Source organism: Cavia porcellus, unplaced genomic scaffold, assembly GCF_034190915.1.
Source record: "Cavia porcellus strain 051 isolate PalLab524CR breed Dunkin Hartley unplaced genomic scaffold, mCavPor4.1 scaffold_22, whole genome shotgun sequence".
NCBI classification, from domain to species: Eukaryota; Metazoa; Chordata; class Mammalia; order Rodentia; family Caviidae; genus Cavia; species Cavia porcellus.
This window is the reverse complement of record NW_026947505.1, coordinates 17,683,405-17,703,732: the sequence shown is the minus strand read 5'-3', so window position 1 is coordinate 17,703,732 and position 20,328 is coordinate 17,683,405. Positions and strand designations below refer to the sequence as shown.

General features: G+C 42.2%; 1 protein-coding gene across 3 annotated transcripts in view; it reads right to left on the bottom strand.

The window, feature by feature from the left end:
* Arhgap18 (Rho GTPase activating protein 18) overlaps positions 1 to 20,328 on the bottom strand; it is a 177,374-nt gene that overhangs the window by 111,032 nt on the left and 46,014 nt on the right. Inside the window, exon 1 of one of the 3 annotated variants that reach the window (XM_013151040.3) lies at positions 9,827 to 10,031. The exons of the other annotated variants lie outside the window; for them this stretch is intronic. Coding sequence (XP_013006494.1) covers positions 9,827 to 9,945 — 119 coding nt within the window. The 5' untranslated portion in view covers positions 9,946 to 10,031. Of the gene's footprint in view, positions 1 to 9,826; positions 10,032 to 20,328 lie in introns of those variants that run through there. 3 annotated transcript variants of the gene reach the window in all.

The following is a 20,328-nucleotide window of genomic DNA, read 5'->3' as shown; positions in this document are numbered from 1 at the left end:
AGCAACTGTAAGCCAGCATTTTGGAGAACTTACCTTAGGCTGGACCCTGTCACATTCTCAAAAGGCCTCATTTCTCAGCACTGTTTTTCCCAAACTCGAACCGGCACTTGTGCCTAAGGGCAATTTTTTAGACTCTGATGTTTAGGATAAACAAAATATCAGGCCCCATTTAAGACACTTATGCTCTTAATCAAAGGAACACTTCTCCAGTAAAAACTTAAGGTCCAATAAAAAATATATATAAACTGAAGGTCCAAAGATAAATGCCCCTAAGTGCAAACACTCTACTGCTGGAGTTACAGGGGACAAAGATTTTTTGTTTCAGGACAGTCAGTAGCAAGGCCAGGAAAGGGAGGCAGGGCCAGAGACTGGAAGGATAAATGAGTAGCTTGCCTCCAAGGACAGTGCCAGTGCCATCTACGCCCTCCTTCCCTGTGTGCCCAGCCACACCTCCACGGAGAGGTGAATCCTGTTCACCAGGTCTTGGATCTGCCTGTGATTAGCTGGCAGAGAGAACACAGCTATGTGACACGCAGTGACTTCTGAGGCTAAGTCACAAGAAGCCCGGTTAGTAGGTTCCACCACAACTCCTTGGGGTGCTAGCAGGCCAGTGAGAGTGTAAAAAGTGTGACAATCCCTGTGCCACCAAGCTCTCAGGAAGCCCAAGCTGGCCACATGGAGAACCCGCAGGAAGATAAAGAGCTACCCAATGAGCCCAGATGTCAAATGTACCCATTCAGAAGTCTCTGACAATCCATCTCAGCCCATCCTGCATGATGGTCGTGAAAAAGAACTTGGATGAGCCCCTCCGGAATCATGATATGGGAAACTATCATTTTTACTGAGTTTTGGGTGGTAGAATACACATCAGTGTATTCTTGGAGTCACCATCTGCTCTTCCACAACAGAGATCACAACTGGGGTTACCTGGGGTAGGTCCAACCTACAGATGAGTGTCTTGGCATTTTTAAAATTCTAACTAATATTTTCAGTCAAAATCCAATTCTTCTTAGGCTTGCACTGTTTTGTCACCCATTTAACTCATTTATCATATTATCTGCCAGGTCCCTACTGATTCTAAAGTCTATAACCTTGCTCTAAAACCAGAGAATCAGGGATTAATACATTCATATAATTACCTAAGTATACACAGTGGTTTGATATGATACCATGTGATTATACTGTAACAGAATAATCTAAAAATGCTACAATCCAAAAAAATTTCAATCTGGAAATACCAGAGTATATAACTCCTTTTTCAAGCATAATAAAGGATTGATTTTTTTAAAAAAATAAGATACTACATAGATTTATCTTTACTTTCACTCAAAAAAACCTGTCAGATGAGAGACCATAGCTTTGAGTGTATTATTTGGACAAAGAGAAATGAACAGGCATGCCCTTGGTAACTCTAGTAAAAAAACATTAATTATAGAATACCTTCTCAGGTTACATGTTTCTAGACCACCTATAAATAGCCCATGCTCCTTTCAACTTCCAGTAGCCAATTTATCTTAGCCAAAGCTCATCTCAATTACTCAATAACAAGTTCTTGTAAAATTCTATATCACAGGAAGGGAACCATGCCAGACCTTCCTAAATATGAACCGAAGAAAGCTGTTTTAAAATCCATTTCAATTTTATTATAAGCTTCCTCAGAGCAGGAATTCTCATATTTGTTTTGTTCCTGAGTTTATCATTTGTACTCAGTGAGGACCTTCAGAGTTGTTTAATTAAAACACATTAAAATTTTTAATTTAAGATCTTGCATATTTACATATTTTGAAAGCATTTATGAGTTATCCAAATTTCTTCCAAGGTAGGATTTTAATTTTATGCTGTTCATCAATAATAGAGGATACCTATTATTATTTTTCAGATATTCATAGTATCTGACAATCTGCAGTACGCAGAGATATACCAGATCTCTAATACCAAACCATCCCAATTTCAAAATTACTGTCAGCGCAAATCCCAAGATTTTCCTACACAGTTCTAGCTTTGTAGCTGCATAGTATTAAAGCATTGCTCATGTTACTAAGTTAATTGTGTCAATTCTAATGTGATTCAACTAAGTCATAAGAACATACATTAATTTTGATCTCTGTATGCCTTCCAAAAAGCAATGACAAATGTGGCCAGGCACATGTTCAGGAAATGTGGAAAGGGATATTTATTGAAAAATAATCCTGTAAAATTCCTCACCTACCTTCGGAAGGGTGTTGTACTACAACAGGACAAAACGAGAGAGGCAGCCAAAAGAAAAAAAAACAATCCTTCATTCATAAAAGTCCTGAGAAACAACAAAAAGTACTACTTGCCCTCGACTTACTTCAAGATTTTATTTGGGTTTGAAAAGTTTATCTCAAAACACATCTTTGTATAACAATGATGTTTCAAATAAGTGGTATTTTACATTTTCTGGCCAATAAAAAAATTTTAACACATAATGCAGCAGAAATGGAGAAAGGGAATGGCATACAGGGCTCAAGAGGAACTGTTTGGGAGACCCCATCATCCAGATCTGTACCAGGGGTCCCTCCCCTCCAGGGATCTCTGCTCCATCACACACCGCTTCTTGGTTATGAGATTAACAATTGTCCATAAAGCACCCGAATATATTTTAGGGGTAAAATAAGTATAAAAGCGAGGCCCAAATACTTTAGCCATGAGATCCCACTCCTTTCACTGCAAGTATACAAACAACCTCAGGTAACTCTGATCTTTGACAAATCTGAGCAAATACATCTTTCTTGGTCTTCACTCCATGATTTTCTCTTTATTAAAGATATCATAGGATTCATGAACTTGCAAGCACCCAACTAAAATACAAAACGCATTCAAAAGAGTCACATACACCTCGCAAGCTCACTACCTCTAAAATTCTTTCTAGGAAAACTTTTTGAGTATTGCGTGTAACTTACTCCAGGATTTCTAAATCAGAGAAATAGCACATTAAAGGAAAATTCATTTTGCAAACTATTTACAAGCGCTTTTCAGCAGCATTTCCAGATTCATTCAGTACCAGGCAGCAGCCTTCAAAGATGCTGGGCACTCAGAGGCGAACTCAATTCTCGGCATGGTACAAAGGTTAACTCAGCTTTCCTAACAACTCCTGAGCTCAGTATTATTATCCCCAGGTCACAGAAGTAAAAGAAAAAACGGAACCCCTAAGACATTAAGTAACTTGGCCTGAAGTCATACAGCTATTAAGTGACAGAATTGAGATTCCAACCCAGGCAATCTGGCTCCAAAATCTGTGTGCGATCACTACATCGACTCTCTCATTCATTCAGTAACTGCTGTTAACTGCCTACAGGGGAACAAGCTCTGTGTCAAGGCTTAGGTATAAGAATATGGATCCCTCATCTGGAAAAACCCACTCAAGGTCTCCAGTCCTTGTGAGCATACAAAAAACATTTTTATGCTCATCTCAAAGAGCAGTAAACACATAAGCTATCAGACTCTAAACATCTTAAGGGCACCATAGCTTTCCTACAGGAACCTGCCTTTCCCATAGGTCCTACTTCTCTATAAGAACCAAAAACGGCCAAACCCTCCACTGCCTGGGGAATCTATCTACTATGGTCTGCTCGAAGAGATTAGCTTGGCAAATCTGAGGCCATTTGAAAACAGACAAAAGAGTGGAAGAAGATAGAGGCGCATCCATGAAGAGCCCGTCCCATCCACACTGCAGTGATGAGACAGTAAAGTGAGCAGGGAGGAAATAAAGAGGAGGCGTGGCACAGCTCATCGGACAGCACATGACATGTTGCTAAGAGCACAAGAGACAGACGCCTCCCGTCCATGTGACCCAGATCCTGCGATAAACGCCGAGCACTCTGTGACTAAAGAACTCCCAAACACAAGTGTAAATGGGATGTGGTTTCCCACACTGTCCACAAAGAAATCTGGATAGTTCAGAAGACTCGAGATACAATAACTGCCACAGAGGTTTCCATGGCTCCTGCCTAATTCTCATCAAAATAAAACAACAAAATAAACTTGGCCGAATCACAGTGATGAACACAGAAGTCACAGGTATGTGTCTTCGGAAGCATCCAGAATGCACCCTTCCGGCTCCCGTCCTATCTATACTCCTGAAGGCTCTTCCCTGTTTCTTATGCTCCCCATCATCTTGTTTTATCCAAAGAAAGCAAGGAACCTCCCAAGTTTCATATTGAAGAAAGCCTTTCCAACAAACCATTCCATCTCAAAAAGATTTGCATGGAATGGAAGGTTTGGGCCATAACTCAGTAACTCTTAAAGGAGAGTGCTCTGCTGAGGGTTGGCATCACCCCGTCCTATCACCTTACTTCCCACAAACAGGTGGGGTGCATACTGTCAACAAGCCAGCAGTGACCAACAGCTTGGGGCCCAGTCTCTGCAGTCCTGAGCTCACTCCAGTCACACTGCCAGGAGAGGAAGGCAAGGAAAGAACTTTCTCAGCGCCCTCAGGCAGAGCTGAACCAAGAGAGGCAGCCAAGGGGAGAGAACACCCACATTTGCAGGTCAGGAGCAGACGTGCAGCTTCCACTTCCTCCAATGACAGCCTCAGCCCCCGGGATGCTGGGAACTTTCCCTAGTGTGCGAGGGAGACCCATGTTTACACCAAGCCAGGGATTAAAGATACAAAAGATCATTTGTCCCAGGGGTTGGTCCAATTATGAAACACAGCTTATCATCGACTGTTATGAACCCACTTCGTGCCCACACTCTCAGAAAACACTAACAAACCTTGGCAACCAGAAGAACACTGAGAAGTAGAAGCAAGCCCCCCTTAGACACAAAGTGACAGGACGGCTGCACCCCAAGGAGGGACAGGTGTGCTATGGGAAACAAGGCAAATTTTCAGCACGTTTTAACAGGGATGGGGGCTTGTGATTTCTAAACCCTTACATTTGAAAAGCATAAGTCTAGTAAGTTCTATAATAATTCACCCAGATGCACAACAATCACAGGCCTCCTAGGTGACCTCAGTTAAAAGGCAAATATCTCATTCCTAAAGGAAGATATGAAACACCCAGTAAGGAACCTGCTGCCCCGTGAGGAACCTCCTTTAGCAATGCAGGAGGGAATTATGGCTAGAATCTCCAAAATGCCTGGTAAAGAAAATGAGTCTTCAGAAGGCATCTGTATGCCATGAAATTGAGGACTAGAGAGACCGACCAAATAATCTGGATGGACAGGTTGAAAAAGAAAAAAAAAATTGTCACTAAATCCTCTAAAATTGAAAACGTGCATTCATTAACTTTGCCCAACAGCTCATCACCACGTTGGCCCTCTTGCACCACAATACTATCAGATCGCACACAAATCCAGAAGGAAAAACTGTAGGTTTTTAAAATGCTCTGAGTGTCTCATAACCATGCTGATCTCTTCAAAAAAGACAACTGTGCCCTTCTCTTTGTGCGTCTTTCAAAAAGCTGCTTCCAACTTGCATGCCCAGCGCTGAGCTTGCGATGATGGCTAGCCCACCCTGTTTTACTCCCCAGGAAATCTCTCCCCTGTCAATGCATGGCAACTCTGTCCTCATAATTCCTCAGACCAAAGCCTGGCAGTGCTCTTTATACTTGTTTGGGTGCGTGCCATAGCCATCAGGAAATCCTGCAGATGTGACCTTCACTGCCCACTGCCCCCCCACCTAAGTGCCGGGACCTCGGCCCAGGGCACCATCACCTTCGCCTGTTGAGTGCTGTTGCTGTTTCTACGGTTTTACAATCAACATCACAGCCACAGGGAACTTTCAGAACCAAAATCCGCTCCACTTGTGCTGGGCTCAAATGCCCTTCAATCAGTGTCTCTGCCTCTAACTTTCAGCATAAAATTAATTTCCCAAAGCCCTGCACGGACCCTCAATTGTTACCTTGCTTTCTTCTCTCTCCTCCTCCGGCTATATGGGGCTCTTGGCTCCTGTGGGAATCTGCTCTACAGCCTCCTCTAAGCTTAAGGCCCCTACACTTCCTACGCTCACTCTGCCTTGGATGTTTGCTCCCAGCGTCTGCATGGCCACCCTCACCTGTTCAGGTTTTCAAACTCCATTGTCCTCCCCACACAGTGGTCATTTAGTTCCCCAATATAACGCAGCATCTGGACAACTGGCTGTGACTCAACAAGACCTTGAAGGTTATGTTGGATTGACTGAGGGACCAAAGAGCTATGATTATAGAAGTCAGGAATGCTTCAGACATAGCTCAGTGGCACCAGCATCTGCCTGGCAGCACAAGGTCCTCAGTTCAAGTCTCAAGACCCACTGCCCCCCACCAAAAAGAAAGAAAGACTCTGAAACTAATATAAATGTTATGGAGAGGGCAGTCCTTCTCCCTTTGCATGCTGGGTAGTAGTTCTTACAGGTGGAGGGAAGAAATGTAGAGACAAAAGAAAGACCAGCTGCCAAAAAAGAATCCACCCACCTTCAAGGTTGCTCTAAAAGTCAGGGTTTGAGGACCTCAAAGCCTATCAGTAGCCCAAGTCTTCCCTGGGCCCATCCCCATTTCCAAGCAAAACAATTGCCAAGGAAGAAAAGAACACTTCCCAGGTCTTTCATACTTCAAAGGCCTCAACTTCAGTTCATTTCAAATATGCCAGACTGTTCCTGTACAGCTTAACATATAGCAAAAATGCTCCTGGACCAAGCAAGAATATTCTTTCTCTTCTTAACCCAGTGTTAAAGTAGCAGACAGTGTTCCCCGCCCGAGCTCAGTCATCCCAGTGAGGAATTGGTAGGAATTTGATTTACAGCAGACTTAATGTCCAGGGTCACCCTGCTGCAGAATGAGGGAGGACAGGGCTGCCACCCCGGCAGCTGGTCACAGGGCTTATGTCACTGTAGCTTAGCCTCCCCTGCCCTCCCCACCCAATGGCAAATGGGGTCAGAAAGGCTCCACGAATGCCACATCGTTGTTCAAAGAAGATGTAAAAATATCTAATTCTCAACCTGTTCAGGTAAAGAGTTGAAAGTTGCAAGAAGAAAATATCACTTGATATAATGTTAAAATATTTATAAAAATAGCAATCGGAATTTTCTTCTTGAAATGATGGTAGAGAGAAGTGTAAAAAATAGACTGAAGTATAGCCTTCCTTTGAAAAATTACTTTTAAAAAGTAAATATTAAGAAGCTTGGTTGGAAAACATGTAAATAAAGTCTTATAAATATAGCTGCTCATAAAAAAGTGGTTTTCTCTGGGAACATTTGATTGTGGACAGCTCGGCTAGAGCAAGCAATGTTAACATATTGCTTCAAATCAGGTTTTGAGAACACATTTAAAAAATAAAAAGAGTGAAAACAAGATTCTACAAATATCTGAGAGGCCTTAGTCAGGAGTGGGAGGAATTCCTTAAACCTGGCTCACTGAACATCTTCTGATAAAGCATAATTGGAATGGAAGAAATTTTAGACTAAAAGATTTACACAATATTAATTACCTGCCATCCCATTTTTCCAAAAGGCCAATATAGTGAAAAAAGGATTTAGTAAGGCAAAGCTAAAAATCAAAATATTTTCAATAAATAAATGTATATATGTAACTTTTTATACTTTTTAAATGGTATTATGTATATATGTGCTTTTCTTACTAAATAGTTGATTAAGTAGCTCATCAAAGATTAAATGTTTGATTAAATAGCTCATATTCTTCAGAAAAGATAAAATCTTGTGATAAGAAGTCAGATTTGGTGTTACCTCTGGCCATTTTTAATAGGCAATAAGAAATGCAGAATCTAATTTGCCCTCTTAAGCAGTTTCTCTTGGTGCTACTTCTCAGGGTGCTGTCAAACAGGCAGCGGGCTCCAAGCTCACCCCTCGGAACCCTGAACCTTCGAATACTCGAGCACAGCAGCCCACACCAGTCGTCACCGCCTTCCTCAGGTGGCCACTCGAGATTTCCCCCATCCTCAAATCACTCCTCCTTCCCAAGTATCCCCACCCCATGCCAATTCCAGTATCTCAGCCCTTTCAGGGTACACAAAGTGCCTCCCAAAGCTACTATGCCTCTCTGATAGTCCATGCTTAAGGAAAAGCTAGAGAGGTCTGTCTTTTCTTCCTGCTTTCCCTCTCTACCCTCATAGCAGGCTTCCTTCTACTCCAACCAAAGAAATACTGATCCCTAGGACTCCAATTCGACAAGTGGGAACTTGAGGCCAGTATGGGCAAGCAATATGGCAGCCAGCCAGGGACTCTTCAGGAGCAGACGGGGCCTCTGTCACACTGTGAGCGCCCCTTGCCTGGGGAGCTGCATGCTAGCCCCCTGCAGTGCCTCTTGGTTCTGCCTCAACATAGTTGAATAATGTAATGCCTTCCCCTCTTTTGTTCGCTCAACCTACAACAAGCTTCCAAACTGCAGACGCAGGGCAAACAGTGCAGGGAACTGGACATGTAGCTCCAGGCAAATCCTAGAACTGCAGCCCTTGCAAGAAGCGAAGGAATCCCTGGATCTGAGACTCCCCGGTCCCTATGGTTCTACCCACTCTCACAAGCCAAGCTTCGCCTGAGCTCCTCCTGCTGCCCCTGGCTAAAGCCAGTGGAGAACACGCTGAGCTGGCACAACACTGGCAATTTTGCCTGCCGTGGAGAAGCCAAGTTACAGCTGGCACAGAGTTGGTGCTGCTGATTACTAATACATTACGGTTCTACAGAAAATTCATGAAAAGGAGTTACGATTTTCACAGAAAATACTTCAAGCAACAAAAATAATATGGTGACATATTTCATGCACAAGTAGCAATTCTCTTTTATCTCTGGCAATGAATTCATCCAGTGGATACATATTGGAGCTAACACATGAGAAAATAAGTCCTGTGAGCCTGGGTCCAACCCAGGGTGTCTGTCACAGCCACTCTTATTTTCTCACCTCCATATTTGGGCATTTTACAACAAATGAAAGAAGGCATTATGTCCACTTAGTATATAGGCATAAGTCACATAACAACAAAGAAGGCTTTATTCTTCTTCACATTAAGCATTGAGGAGGAAATGTACTTACTGATAACTAATTTAGTATCCCAAGCTACGTGTCAGCATTTGGATTTTGCAATCTTCCAGGCCAATATTTGCAATTTATATCTAAGACTAGATGTAAAAATGTTCAGCTAGTGAGAAGGTCACTAAGAGGAGAAAGGGAAAAAAAAAAACCTTTGGAAAACAGAACAAAGTACACAGATAGGGAGAAAGGTACCCTCTGCGCCTCAGTGGTCCATAGAGTTTGCCCTCTCTGCTATAAAGTGATTTAACATTAACCACATTTCACCCCAGCAGCTGAATTCTACCTCCTAACCAGCACTCCTTTCTGCAAACTCCACTGAGAAAGGGAAAGAACACATACACACAAAAGAATGTGAAACATACTGCCACAGGCCAGGGTCTTGGGCGGTTTGCCTAAGAGGTTTGCTTTCAGTGAAGAGGGGAAAAAAAAAAAAAAAAAACCAACAACAACAGCTTGTACAGTGAGCAGCATGCCTGCTTTTTGGCAGACTTTCCCAGCGTGCAGTTCCAGTTGCCGAGCCTTGAGCCCATTCAAGAATTCCATCTCATAGGAAGTGTTTCAAATATGGTCATCTGATCTTCCCAGCGCTTGCAAATGCACCTGCTGAGAGCCATGACGCCCTATCCAAGCTCCTGTGCCTGCTTTCTGTGGGCTCTCTCAGCTGGGGCTGGAGCTGAGGCAAAGTACATGAAAACTACACCTCGCACCGCCTCGGCTGAGGCAGGAGGCTGGGTCCCAGGGGGCAGAGGTCATTCTCTCTCCCCACCCAGCTTCCCTGTCACTTTTTCCCTGAAGCAGGTAAAAGGCTTGGTTTTGTTTGCTGGCTTTCCAATGCCAGGGCTTACCTGGAAGAGGAGATGGACTCCTCGCCCTGCTTTGCATGGCTGTCCCCCACGGCCTGGTCCTTGCTGCTGGGGTGGTAGGCAGTTAGCACAACTCCCTGGGAACTGGAGAGCCAGCTCATGGTGACAGAAGGGGCATAATTTCTGCGATCCTGACTCGGAGGGGAACGGAGTTCCTGTCTCTGTCAGGCAACTTGCTCATTAACATGGGCCGGCTCCTCCCAGGGGCGGTGTCTCCCAGCCTGGGCTTCCTGCCTGTTCTGCTAGAAGCTGCGACTCACAATACTGTTCAGTCCCCAGCAACTCCAGCCTGAGTGGCTTCAGCTCAGGCAGTGGGGGTCCGGCTGCACCTACCAGGGAATTATCCTGATCTGCGGAGACTGAGGCCTATATTCTTAACTCATCCACGTAAGCACAACTGTGCCGGTCAGGAAACAGTGGATCATTGCAGCGCCTTCCCCCATTCCCAATTCCTGCTTCCATCTGATAATTTCTGCTACTTCATGTAACATGAGTAAGGGCATTTGTTAACCCCTTCAGGAACAGTGTGACGCCAACCACAGCAAAACCCAAACAGCAGCAGCAATCCTGGGCCATATGGTCCACAGGAGAGTTCTGCAGAGGCTTATAAATGCCCCCCCTGAATTACTGTGTGCTTGGGGATGTCTTCTTTCTCTAGGAGCCACGGCCAAGCCCATCCCATTTTACAGAAAAATTCTTCAATGCCAGAAAGAGATCGCTATCAATGCTCTGTCAACTGTTATTGCTGAGAATGAAAAGTATCATCCACCATGTGTTTCCACCTGTGTGTGCATACACTTGTGCACTGCTGTGAACAACACACACACAGAGACACAAGGATAGGTGTCACCAATAAAGTAAGGAAAATCAGGCTAAGCACAGGCTACTAAATACCATTACTGAGTGCAGAAAGCTGGATCTGAACTATCCTCTTTCAACAAAATTCTGTCTTAAGAAACAAGCTTAAAGTTTCTGAAAAGTGCCAGCTGTTTCTAGATTTTGTCTTCCCCAAAAGTTCTCTTTTTGACAGCCCTAGTAACCGGAAGTTCTTTGCTGATCTTTATGATCTCCTTGGACTCCTGTGGGGTTCCTCATAAGCTGGATTTTGATTTCACCATTCCCCAAACATGGTTCACTCTTAGTATTATTTAAAACTGTGAGGAAAAAGCCCTGTCCTATCTGCAGTGAACTTTCATTTACAGAAGTCTTCCTCAAAAAGAGGTGATTACAGGTCCTTCCCATCCCAAATTAGGAGCTCAATCTCACCACCTCCACTTCTTATCTAGTCCCCCAGCCCCAACCTCAGAGCCATGTAACCAAGTGCTGGCTTCCAGCTTCCAGCAGGCTTCTAGCTCAGCTCCTCCCTCCCCTGAACTGTCTGACATTCCACTCCCCTGGCCCACTCAGGGTGTCTAAGGCCAAAATTTCTGAAAGGAACTAGGGCATCTGCCTGCCCTGCCTTCCCTCCCAACGCCCCAGAGCCAACACTGATGATACGCTCACTAGTTGGGGCAGAATGAAAATATACGAGGAAGAATAAAGCTCAAACTAGGGAGAGGCACATGTTTTGTTTTTTAGTTTTTAAACTTTTTGTTTGTGTGCATTTGCAGCCCACAATGACGCCGCCCTCGTGGGAAGCTGGCGCGGAGAGGTGACCCATCTTCATTGTCTCGCCATCTCTTGGTCTTAGTTCCACGTGCAAACGATGTGTCTCCTTATTCCCTGTTATCCTTTCTGTTCATCTGTTATACTTTGGTTTTCTCACATAAAGGAATCCACAGAGTATTTAAATTCACAGTGATTTTTTGTGGTATTTAAATTCATGTCTGATTTACTTCACTTAACACTATGCTCCTGAGATGCATCCATCTTCCTACAGATGACTCAGCTTTATCCTTCATTACAACAGGGTAGTACTCCACTGTGTGTAAATACATCGTAATCATCCATTCACCGGTTATGGATGTAGAGTCCCTGTACAAGTTTCAGCCTTTATGAGTGTGCTGCTATGGGACATGGGAGCACACACATCACTGACATGGGTGGTAGGGTCCCTCCAGACGGGTCAGGTCAGTCCCTGTTTACAAGAGAGCAGTATCAACCTCTGTGCACATCTATGTAGTTCTGCTATAATTCCATCACATAAATCATACCCAAACAGACTGTAAGCTGTTAGCGCATGCCCATAGAAGAGAGACAAAGACACAAAAATTGAATAGAAGGATGCAACTCAGCCATGCTCAGTGCTCAGCCTTTGGATACGAGCCTGCTGAGTTCATGCCAGCAGGGATAAAGCTGCTGTCTGGGGACAAGGCCTCAGTGTCCCCCTCTCTGCACCAAAATCCCGCAGCATGATGTGTCTCATCCCATGTTAGCTGTTTTGTATGAAAACTCATCTGATAAAAATAAGCACACCTTTACTTCTTTTGCTCAACAATTTTAAACCATCACTTAGAAGGCCACGCCCTGGATGATGTTAATACTCTGATCTAGCGAAAGCATGCCAAATACTTTGCTGTTAGGACACGTTTAATGTCCTGACGTGGAAAACTGTTTCACGCTCCTCACATTCACACTTTTTCTTGAGGTAGTTGTGTGCTGCAGAATGCAAAAGTAGTGAGCCCACTGGGGTGCAGTTACTGAAGGCAACGCCCACACTCTCTTCTGGAAATTCGTTCCCTCCCTGCTTCCTATTTGCCCCTTCCTTCCTGTGGGTCCCTGAACCTCCTTTTGACCTTCTTCCTCAATTTCTCTTCTACTTTCCCCTCTTCCTCTGCCCCGTCTTCAGTTCAGGACTCGCACCAACAGTCATGAATCAGTCAATTCAGGATAGAAGCAAACTTTGTCCGTTTGTAACCAGAACAATAATTAAGTTAAACCTTTGCCTAATTATAGTCTCTTTACTTGTTTAATGACACTCATAATGTAGAGGTTGGCCTGGAACTATTTTATGAGTTCAAACTAATGTTTGAGTTCAGAGTAACCATGCTTTTTAATTTCGGTGAGGCAGCAAATAAAATGTGATTAAAAACTGATTTCCATAGTACAGTACATGAAATTTGAATCCTATTCATTTTCAAGGACATGGAAATCCTCTGGGCCCCTCTCCCCTCCTTCCACTAATCTCTGATTTTACAGCTCTGAGGTAGTGCATGCCACAGGTGGCTAGTCGGTAGGACCATACCCTGTACATACAGCCTCAGGTATACACACTCAAGTACTTTAAAAATAGTTCCGGAATTTTCCTATGTCATCAGGGTTGCAATCCTAACCACGAACATGGCTCCTTATAAGGCTGTTCTTACTTTTTCGGATGCTGAATTTTATAAAGATTTACCCCAATCAAGCCCTTATTCCTCATTCACTTTGCACATAAGCACATGCTCTTCCTCCTTTCCTCAATCATTTTAAAGAAACACTGAGAACCTTGTGTCCTTGAAGATTTTGATGCTGTAAACTATTGTAAGCATGCCAAATACTTTCCTGTTGGGAAACATCTTAGTAATTAACAACCGCAGGACACTTTAAACATGCATTTCATTCATTCTCTTTCCATGGAGGGGACTGAGGGTCACAGGAAGGAAAAGGAAGCCAATCATCCTTGTACTCAGCTTGTTAAAAATAGGATGGAGATGGTGCGGCTGGGGCTGAGGACCTGACAACCCTGTTCAAGAATAATGAAAGAAATTTTCCTGGGTTCAGTGTGAGTGCTATCACAGAATTTATTGTTTTTGTATTTTGATGTAGAAGCTTACTTCATAATGCAGAATTCTATTTGAATGGAACCAAAATTATGAAATCAACATATTTATAGACAATGCTTTTGATTTACTTTGAAGGAATTAAGTAAGGATAAAGTGTACCTTCCTCTAATCCCTGTAAGGTAATGTAAGTCTTATAAAGGGACATAAACCCATGTAAAAATGATTTCTCAATTATCGAAGTTAAAGCCAATTTATAATAATATTTTAACAAGAGTTTGAGTAAATTAATCATCAAGTGTGATGTTATGGCATTACCAAAGAGATGAAAAGTACCTTTGTAAAGTAGCGTTCACTACTGCAGAGGGAGTATTTTGACCTCTGCTCTCTGATGCCTGGGTGGGTCTTTGTAAGAGTAACTCCTGAAAGTGTGTATCTTAGCCAATTCTGTGCTGAGGAACTGGCACTGGAAAACTCCCCGTGTATAGAATCTAAACTGACTTTCTAGGAAATGGTAGCCCTTGCTAATTCTATCTGAAGCAACAAGGAATGAAGTGCCCCCCTCTCCGGACAGCTCTAAAGATTTCTGCATTATTTTCAAAGTTATTTTCCTAACTGTTCCTCCAAGGGAAAAATATGAGCCATGCTTGATATAATGCGTAGCTGCTATCGGCAGAGGCTAATTTAGACTTCTTGGCAAACATGTAGAAAAAAAGTATTTTTATGGCTGGGGAGGGTTTTTGTTTTTACCAATAAATAGTAATTGCTAATAGTTAAGTGCTTGTTATTGCCAGACGTGGCCCACATAGACTCGTATTCAATCACAAACCTAAGAGATTCTGGAATTCTGCCTACGTTAGAAAGGAGTAATGGGGGGGGGGGCACCTAGCTGGCAGGACATGTCAGCCTTGGTTTCTGTGAGCACTGAGCCTAAGCACCGAAACGTTATGAAGGTTACAGCTGTCACGAACTGACAGTTTCATTTATGAAAAGAACCGTATGAATAACTAGGTAAATACTCTGTAGCAAATTTCAAACTTTTAACTGAAATACTGACGTCAGTGCAGTATTTTAAAGATTTTCATTCAGACACCCACGCGTACCTTGGTTTCTTTCCTAACAGTGTGAAATTTTATTTTTATCTCAAATTACGAGAGTAGTGTGGTACAGCATACACATCACTCTAATCGCTGTTACACTATCCTAACATTGTTTCTGCTGCCATGAAATGAAACTATTCTGGCCATTATAATTAGGAATATTCTTTATTCTTTAATACGGGACAGCTACAGAGTAGATTTGTGAACCTGAAAGTGTATAGAATTTGTCAACCACAAGGCCTTGGAAGGGGTCAAGTGAGACCAAACCTGAAAAGGTTTAACTTCATTCAACTTTGTAGGAAATCCAACAATTACATCAAGACCAGCCCAAACTAAACACTGTTCAAGAAAAGAAAATACAACGACCCTAATATTTCCTTTAGTCTTTAACTCATCACTGACTGTGCTGGGAGCAAACATTTGTAACCGAAAACATGAAGTCAAGAAGAACATTCTGGAGAGGGAGAATTTTCCTTCTGGGAAAATCTAAAACTGTATCTCTGTTTAGATTTTCCAAACATAACAGTCATGGCCTGACATGGACTACGGAGGATATTCACCTTTTTGTTATGCTAAAAAACAAAAACACCTGGAGAACACTGCTAGTCAAAGCACAACAATGAGGTGATTTGTGACCTGGAGAAACACAAGTGGAATAAAGGCATTCCACTGACATTTTCCAGTAGTTTCCAGAATAGGCATCCTATTCTTCTTGAACAAATCCATGATGAAACTATACAAAGTGATACTATCAAAAAGAATTTCTGTCCAGAAACCCTTTGAGGAATATCTATTGCTAGAAAGCTCCTCAAAAGTGGAGAAGCAAAATTTTTCCAAAGAAAAACAATTCCTCATACTCTACTTTCAGAATGAATGCCTCAGACATCCAACAGCGTACCTTGTGAGCTGTGTTTCTCTGGGAAGGAAAAGAGACTCACAGGTCACTGTGGGTCAGCACTCTGTACCGGTGTGCACACTGGTGGTGAAAACAACCATCCTAGAGCCATGTAAGTGATCAGCATCAGAGCTGGGGCTTTAATGACTCCTCCCAAATGGAGCATTAAGAACACAGGAAAATGTTAGTGTCCTTCTTTACGACACAGAGCTTCACTAGCTTTCTGGAGTCTATCTAAATATCTCTGACTGCATTTCATGGGGAAGTTTCTGTTTTTAAGAAAATCCATCATGATAATTTAAAGAATTCAATGCTGGTAGAACTTGGCATATTTAAAAGGAATTCCAATTGGTCTGTTGAATGAGTAATTTTTTTCATGTCTAAAGATACAAAAAAAAAAAAAAACAGCAGAATTGTTTTGTACAACTAGGCATGTCAGCCAAGGTTGAAAGCTGAAATGCTAGATAAATTTCTGAAGTCCATGATTTGAATGCCACGGTTGTATCCTAGTACAGGGAGAAACATCTCCTCTATAATATCTCTGCAAACAAACATCTCAGAACCCTTTGGCAAGTCTGTTTCTCCTCAGACAAGTGGGAGAGGAACAGTTCTTGCATTCCTGACCCTGTTCCAACTCATGGGTGTGGAAGATTCTAGATAGACTGGACTTCACACAGGCCTATCCGTGTCCAGCAGAGCAAGTTATGTGGTTTCTACTTTCCTGGTCACAGCAGACTTCTGAGAAACAAGGTTTTCAGCAATTGCTTCTATCAAAATGAAAGTGCAAAAATGTATAAAATAAAAATAGCTTTGTATTAAAATTGATTTTGGAGATTTGTCACTGATCATCTGTTTTCTGGGAATAACATCTTAACCTCTTTCTTAAATACGCAAGCCAAAGTTCATTTTTTTAAAAAAAAGAATAGTGTATTCCCGCTTTCCTAAGAAATAAATTTTAACACACTGGAAATAAGTCTATAACTTAAAATTCTGCAGATCATTTGATATGGTAACAAGCAAAATCTTTATTGGTCAAAAAGACATTAAACCTGGTTTATCTTATAAGTTACAGCAAAAGAGGATCAAGGAAATATTCTACTTCTCCAAAATGTTGGTATCATTGAGTGTAACATCTTCATATCATTGGTTATATAGTCTATCTCTGTGAAAGAATTTCTGGTGAAATTCATAAAGCTTACCCAAAATTTGAAGTAGAGCTGTTTATTCTGAACTAATTTTGAATAAGGAGTCCTAAGTTTCAACAGATGCCCATTGTGGTACCAGAACCATTGTTCTACAGAAATTCCTACTTTTCACTCAAATGCCTTGTGCCTCACCCTAATTGCAAAATATTTCCTTAAATAATATTCTAGCTCTAAAATGGTCTGTGCACCTAAAATATGCTGTGAAAATATCCAAAAAGGTCATCTTCCTGTATTCTATTTAGTAACTTGCCTAGTTCAGTACAAAGACTCAGCAAACACCTATAATTATGACAATCAGCCTTCTGACATTTTAAAAGATACTCAAAATTGTAAGGTTGGGGCTGTCCAAAAGATCTTTATGCCTAGCCCAAACTACTTTTTTTAATAAAAGCAACTGCTAAGGAAAGAAAGGTCAGACAATAGCCAATCAAATGGTGACAGAGCTAAGACAGAAGAACATTACATCCTGACACCAAAATATCTTCTCGCTGTGCAGACTTCAGACATCCTCGACCCAGCCCCTGGTTCAATTGAAACAGCTGAAAACTTGTGTCAATTCTCATTCATCATTCCTAAATACTGTCTTAAAAATCCCAATGCCACCCCAAACTCCTGCAAATAAATAAATCCTGCAGAAGACTGGTTACAATTCAAACAGAAAAAAATAAAATTCCACCACAAAGAGTGGAAACACATATGATTTCCCATCAACCTGTCGTCTCGGGAACAATATTTCATCTTTGTATGTTTCTTAAAAACTATCTAAGATATTTTTTCTTGCTCAATAATGAAATTACACATTTAATATCAGATATGGCACATTTCTGCAGGTAACAGTTAAACAGCATCAATACACATAATAAAACTCAGTCACCATGCTTCCAACCACATCATAGTACATCTTACATGCACGTGAAATACACTTACACACTGGAGACCAGATATAGACATAAACACAGCTTGGCACAAGAGAAGAAAAGCAGGAAGCCTTGGTTTGACAAAAGTAGATCCTTTCCCCAGACTTGTAACACACACGTTGTAACATATTGCTTTTTGCACTTAAGCAGAAGGAGTTGTCACAATGTTTCCAGAAGGTGAATATAACCTTCCAAGTCTGAGTTTAAATCTAACACTGTGATGTTCTGGGACATTTATATCACTGTAAGTTATCAAGGATTCAAATCAAAGCAATAGATCCACATTTTCGGCCATGAAAATGAAACATATATCCAAATTCTTCACTGTAAGTCTGCCTAGCTCAAAAGTAATATTTGCCTTAACCTTGCAAAGATCATCAAAATAGAGCTGTGATGAGCAAAACGAACACACCAATTGGAGAAAACAAAGTGAAACGCACAGTCTTCTCTGATTTCATCTCTTTTAAGAGAGACTACCTATACATTACTCTGTGTGGCCTACTGGGAACATTCACATATTAGAAAAATATAAAAAAATTTAGTAGAGTCACCCTCAAACATGTTTAAAGGACTTTTTCAAAGGTTTCAGTCCAGAATAAAAGTTCTACAACTTCAGTGTGGATGAGAGGTATAAAATGATTCCGTCTGAGCCTCTTGCATTGATCCAAGAGCAAGTACCGGGCCCCAGCAATGGCCTCTGAGGGCTGCACTGATGGGCACTCACAGGCTGCCTTTGTAAAAAGAAAAGAATTCTTTATCAGCCCACAGAGCCATTAAAGTCACACGCGAGCTCATTCTATACAGTTGCTGGCTCCCTTCTTACCAATACCTGGGAGAGGTTTATGTGATTCACAAACAACCAGCACCCCAAACCTTAATTTTCAGTCAGAATGGGCAAATAGGTGCCTGTTTATACTATCAAACATGAGATCATAAATGCAAAACTAAATAAAGAAAAGTATACTTCAATACCAAGAGAACAACTAAAGAGAGGTCAGCCTAAGGTCTATTAAGGTGGGAACAATTCTAGCAATATGCCTCTATGGTTTCTGCTAGGCTTTTTGTAGTAATCATTTATTATTTTATAACTAGAGAAGATGCTGATCAACACACATTTTGAGTAGAGTGGGGCTTTGGGGCTTTCTACAGGACCTAGAACAAAAGGACCTAAGACTCAGGTTCTGGCCAGTTGTTCACAAGAGCCAGTATGTTGCCAGTCAAAGCACTGTGTCATTGCATAAAAGAAATTCTAGTGTTCTGTGTCACAGTACGATGACACACTGTTACACATACCTTTATAAAGAACTGGAAGAGAAGCATTCGAAACTTCCTAACACAAATAAAAGTGTTAAAGGAGGTGAGCATGCTGGCTAAAATAGTTGTACAAGTATCAATTATTACACTGTACCCCACAAATAAACACAATTACTATTTAATATCAATTTTTAAATTTTTTTTAAATTCCTATGAAGGGTGCAAGATGGTAAACAGGAGGCAGATCTGGAAACGCCACATAAAAATATGTAAATGGGTACTACATGTTTGAGATTTCTTATGCCTTGCAAGTATTCAGTCTGTTCTACCAGCAGCAGGAAACAGCCCAAGGCAAGCAGGAGACAGCAGCACCATAATCAGATTGTGCAAAGGAAGAGTGCAGTGTTGGCTGTGGATAGCACGGCTGAAGGGAGAACCCGGGAAGACAGGGCAGGCAGGAGAGCATGAGGGTCAAGGGGGTGCGAGCGTCAAGGGGTGCCAGGGTCTGAAAGCCACAGCAGACCTGCCTGGGCTGGCCTCCTCCCAAGCCTGTGCTACACAGCGCAGGGCCAGTGCTAAGAGAGCCTGTGACAATGGACCCCTTAGTATCTGGCAGGATGTGCAAGTACAGATGAGAGGGGTCTAGAATCACTCTACCTTTTCTAACACAGACGAGTGCAGATATCTAACCAGTGGGGAGAGAAGAGGATAGGCCACATGGGTGCAAAGGTATCAAACAACATGTGCTCATAAAGGACCAAAAGGAGAAGTGAAGGAGTGTTGAAAACTTCTTCGGTTGCAGAAAATAATAGGACCCAATTGGATGGAAGACACACGGGCACCGAGGAGTCGGAAGGCAACTCTTTATCACGTTAGCTGACTGGGGGAAACAGATCCAAATCACCAGCCCCTCCTTGGGGTTAAACCGACATTGATATATGTTTTAGGAAGGAAGTAGAAACAGCTGACAGTCGGTTATAATTGGTTATAGAGGCTGTGTCATGTTCTCAGGGAGACCTGCAGTGGACAGAAGGGGGTTTCTTATCCTACAGCAGGAAGGTCAGGGGCTTGGGTGAGTGAGTAGAATTGATCATGGCCTTTAACTGAGCCGGACTATCCTTGAAGAAGTTAGCACAACAAGATGTGCTTTCTGGCTAAGTTATGGCTACAAGTTGCAGCTGGCATGGCAGGGAGATGGCAAGGTTGGCTGGATCTAACCAGGCTGGGCCTGCCTTTCCTGCCCTTAGTGTACTGTCAGGCTATGAGTCTTTAAATTTGCTTTACAATTCCATACTTAGCATTCTGACTCTCTAGCCACTGCTCCCTGAGAGCTAATCGTCCAAATGCTTTTTCCTGAACCTGCATTACAGACAAGCCCCACTTTTTGATGAAGCTCCATTTCTATACTAGCA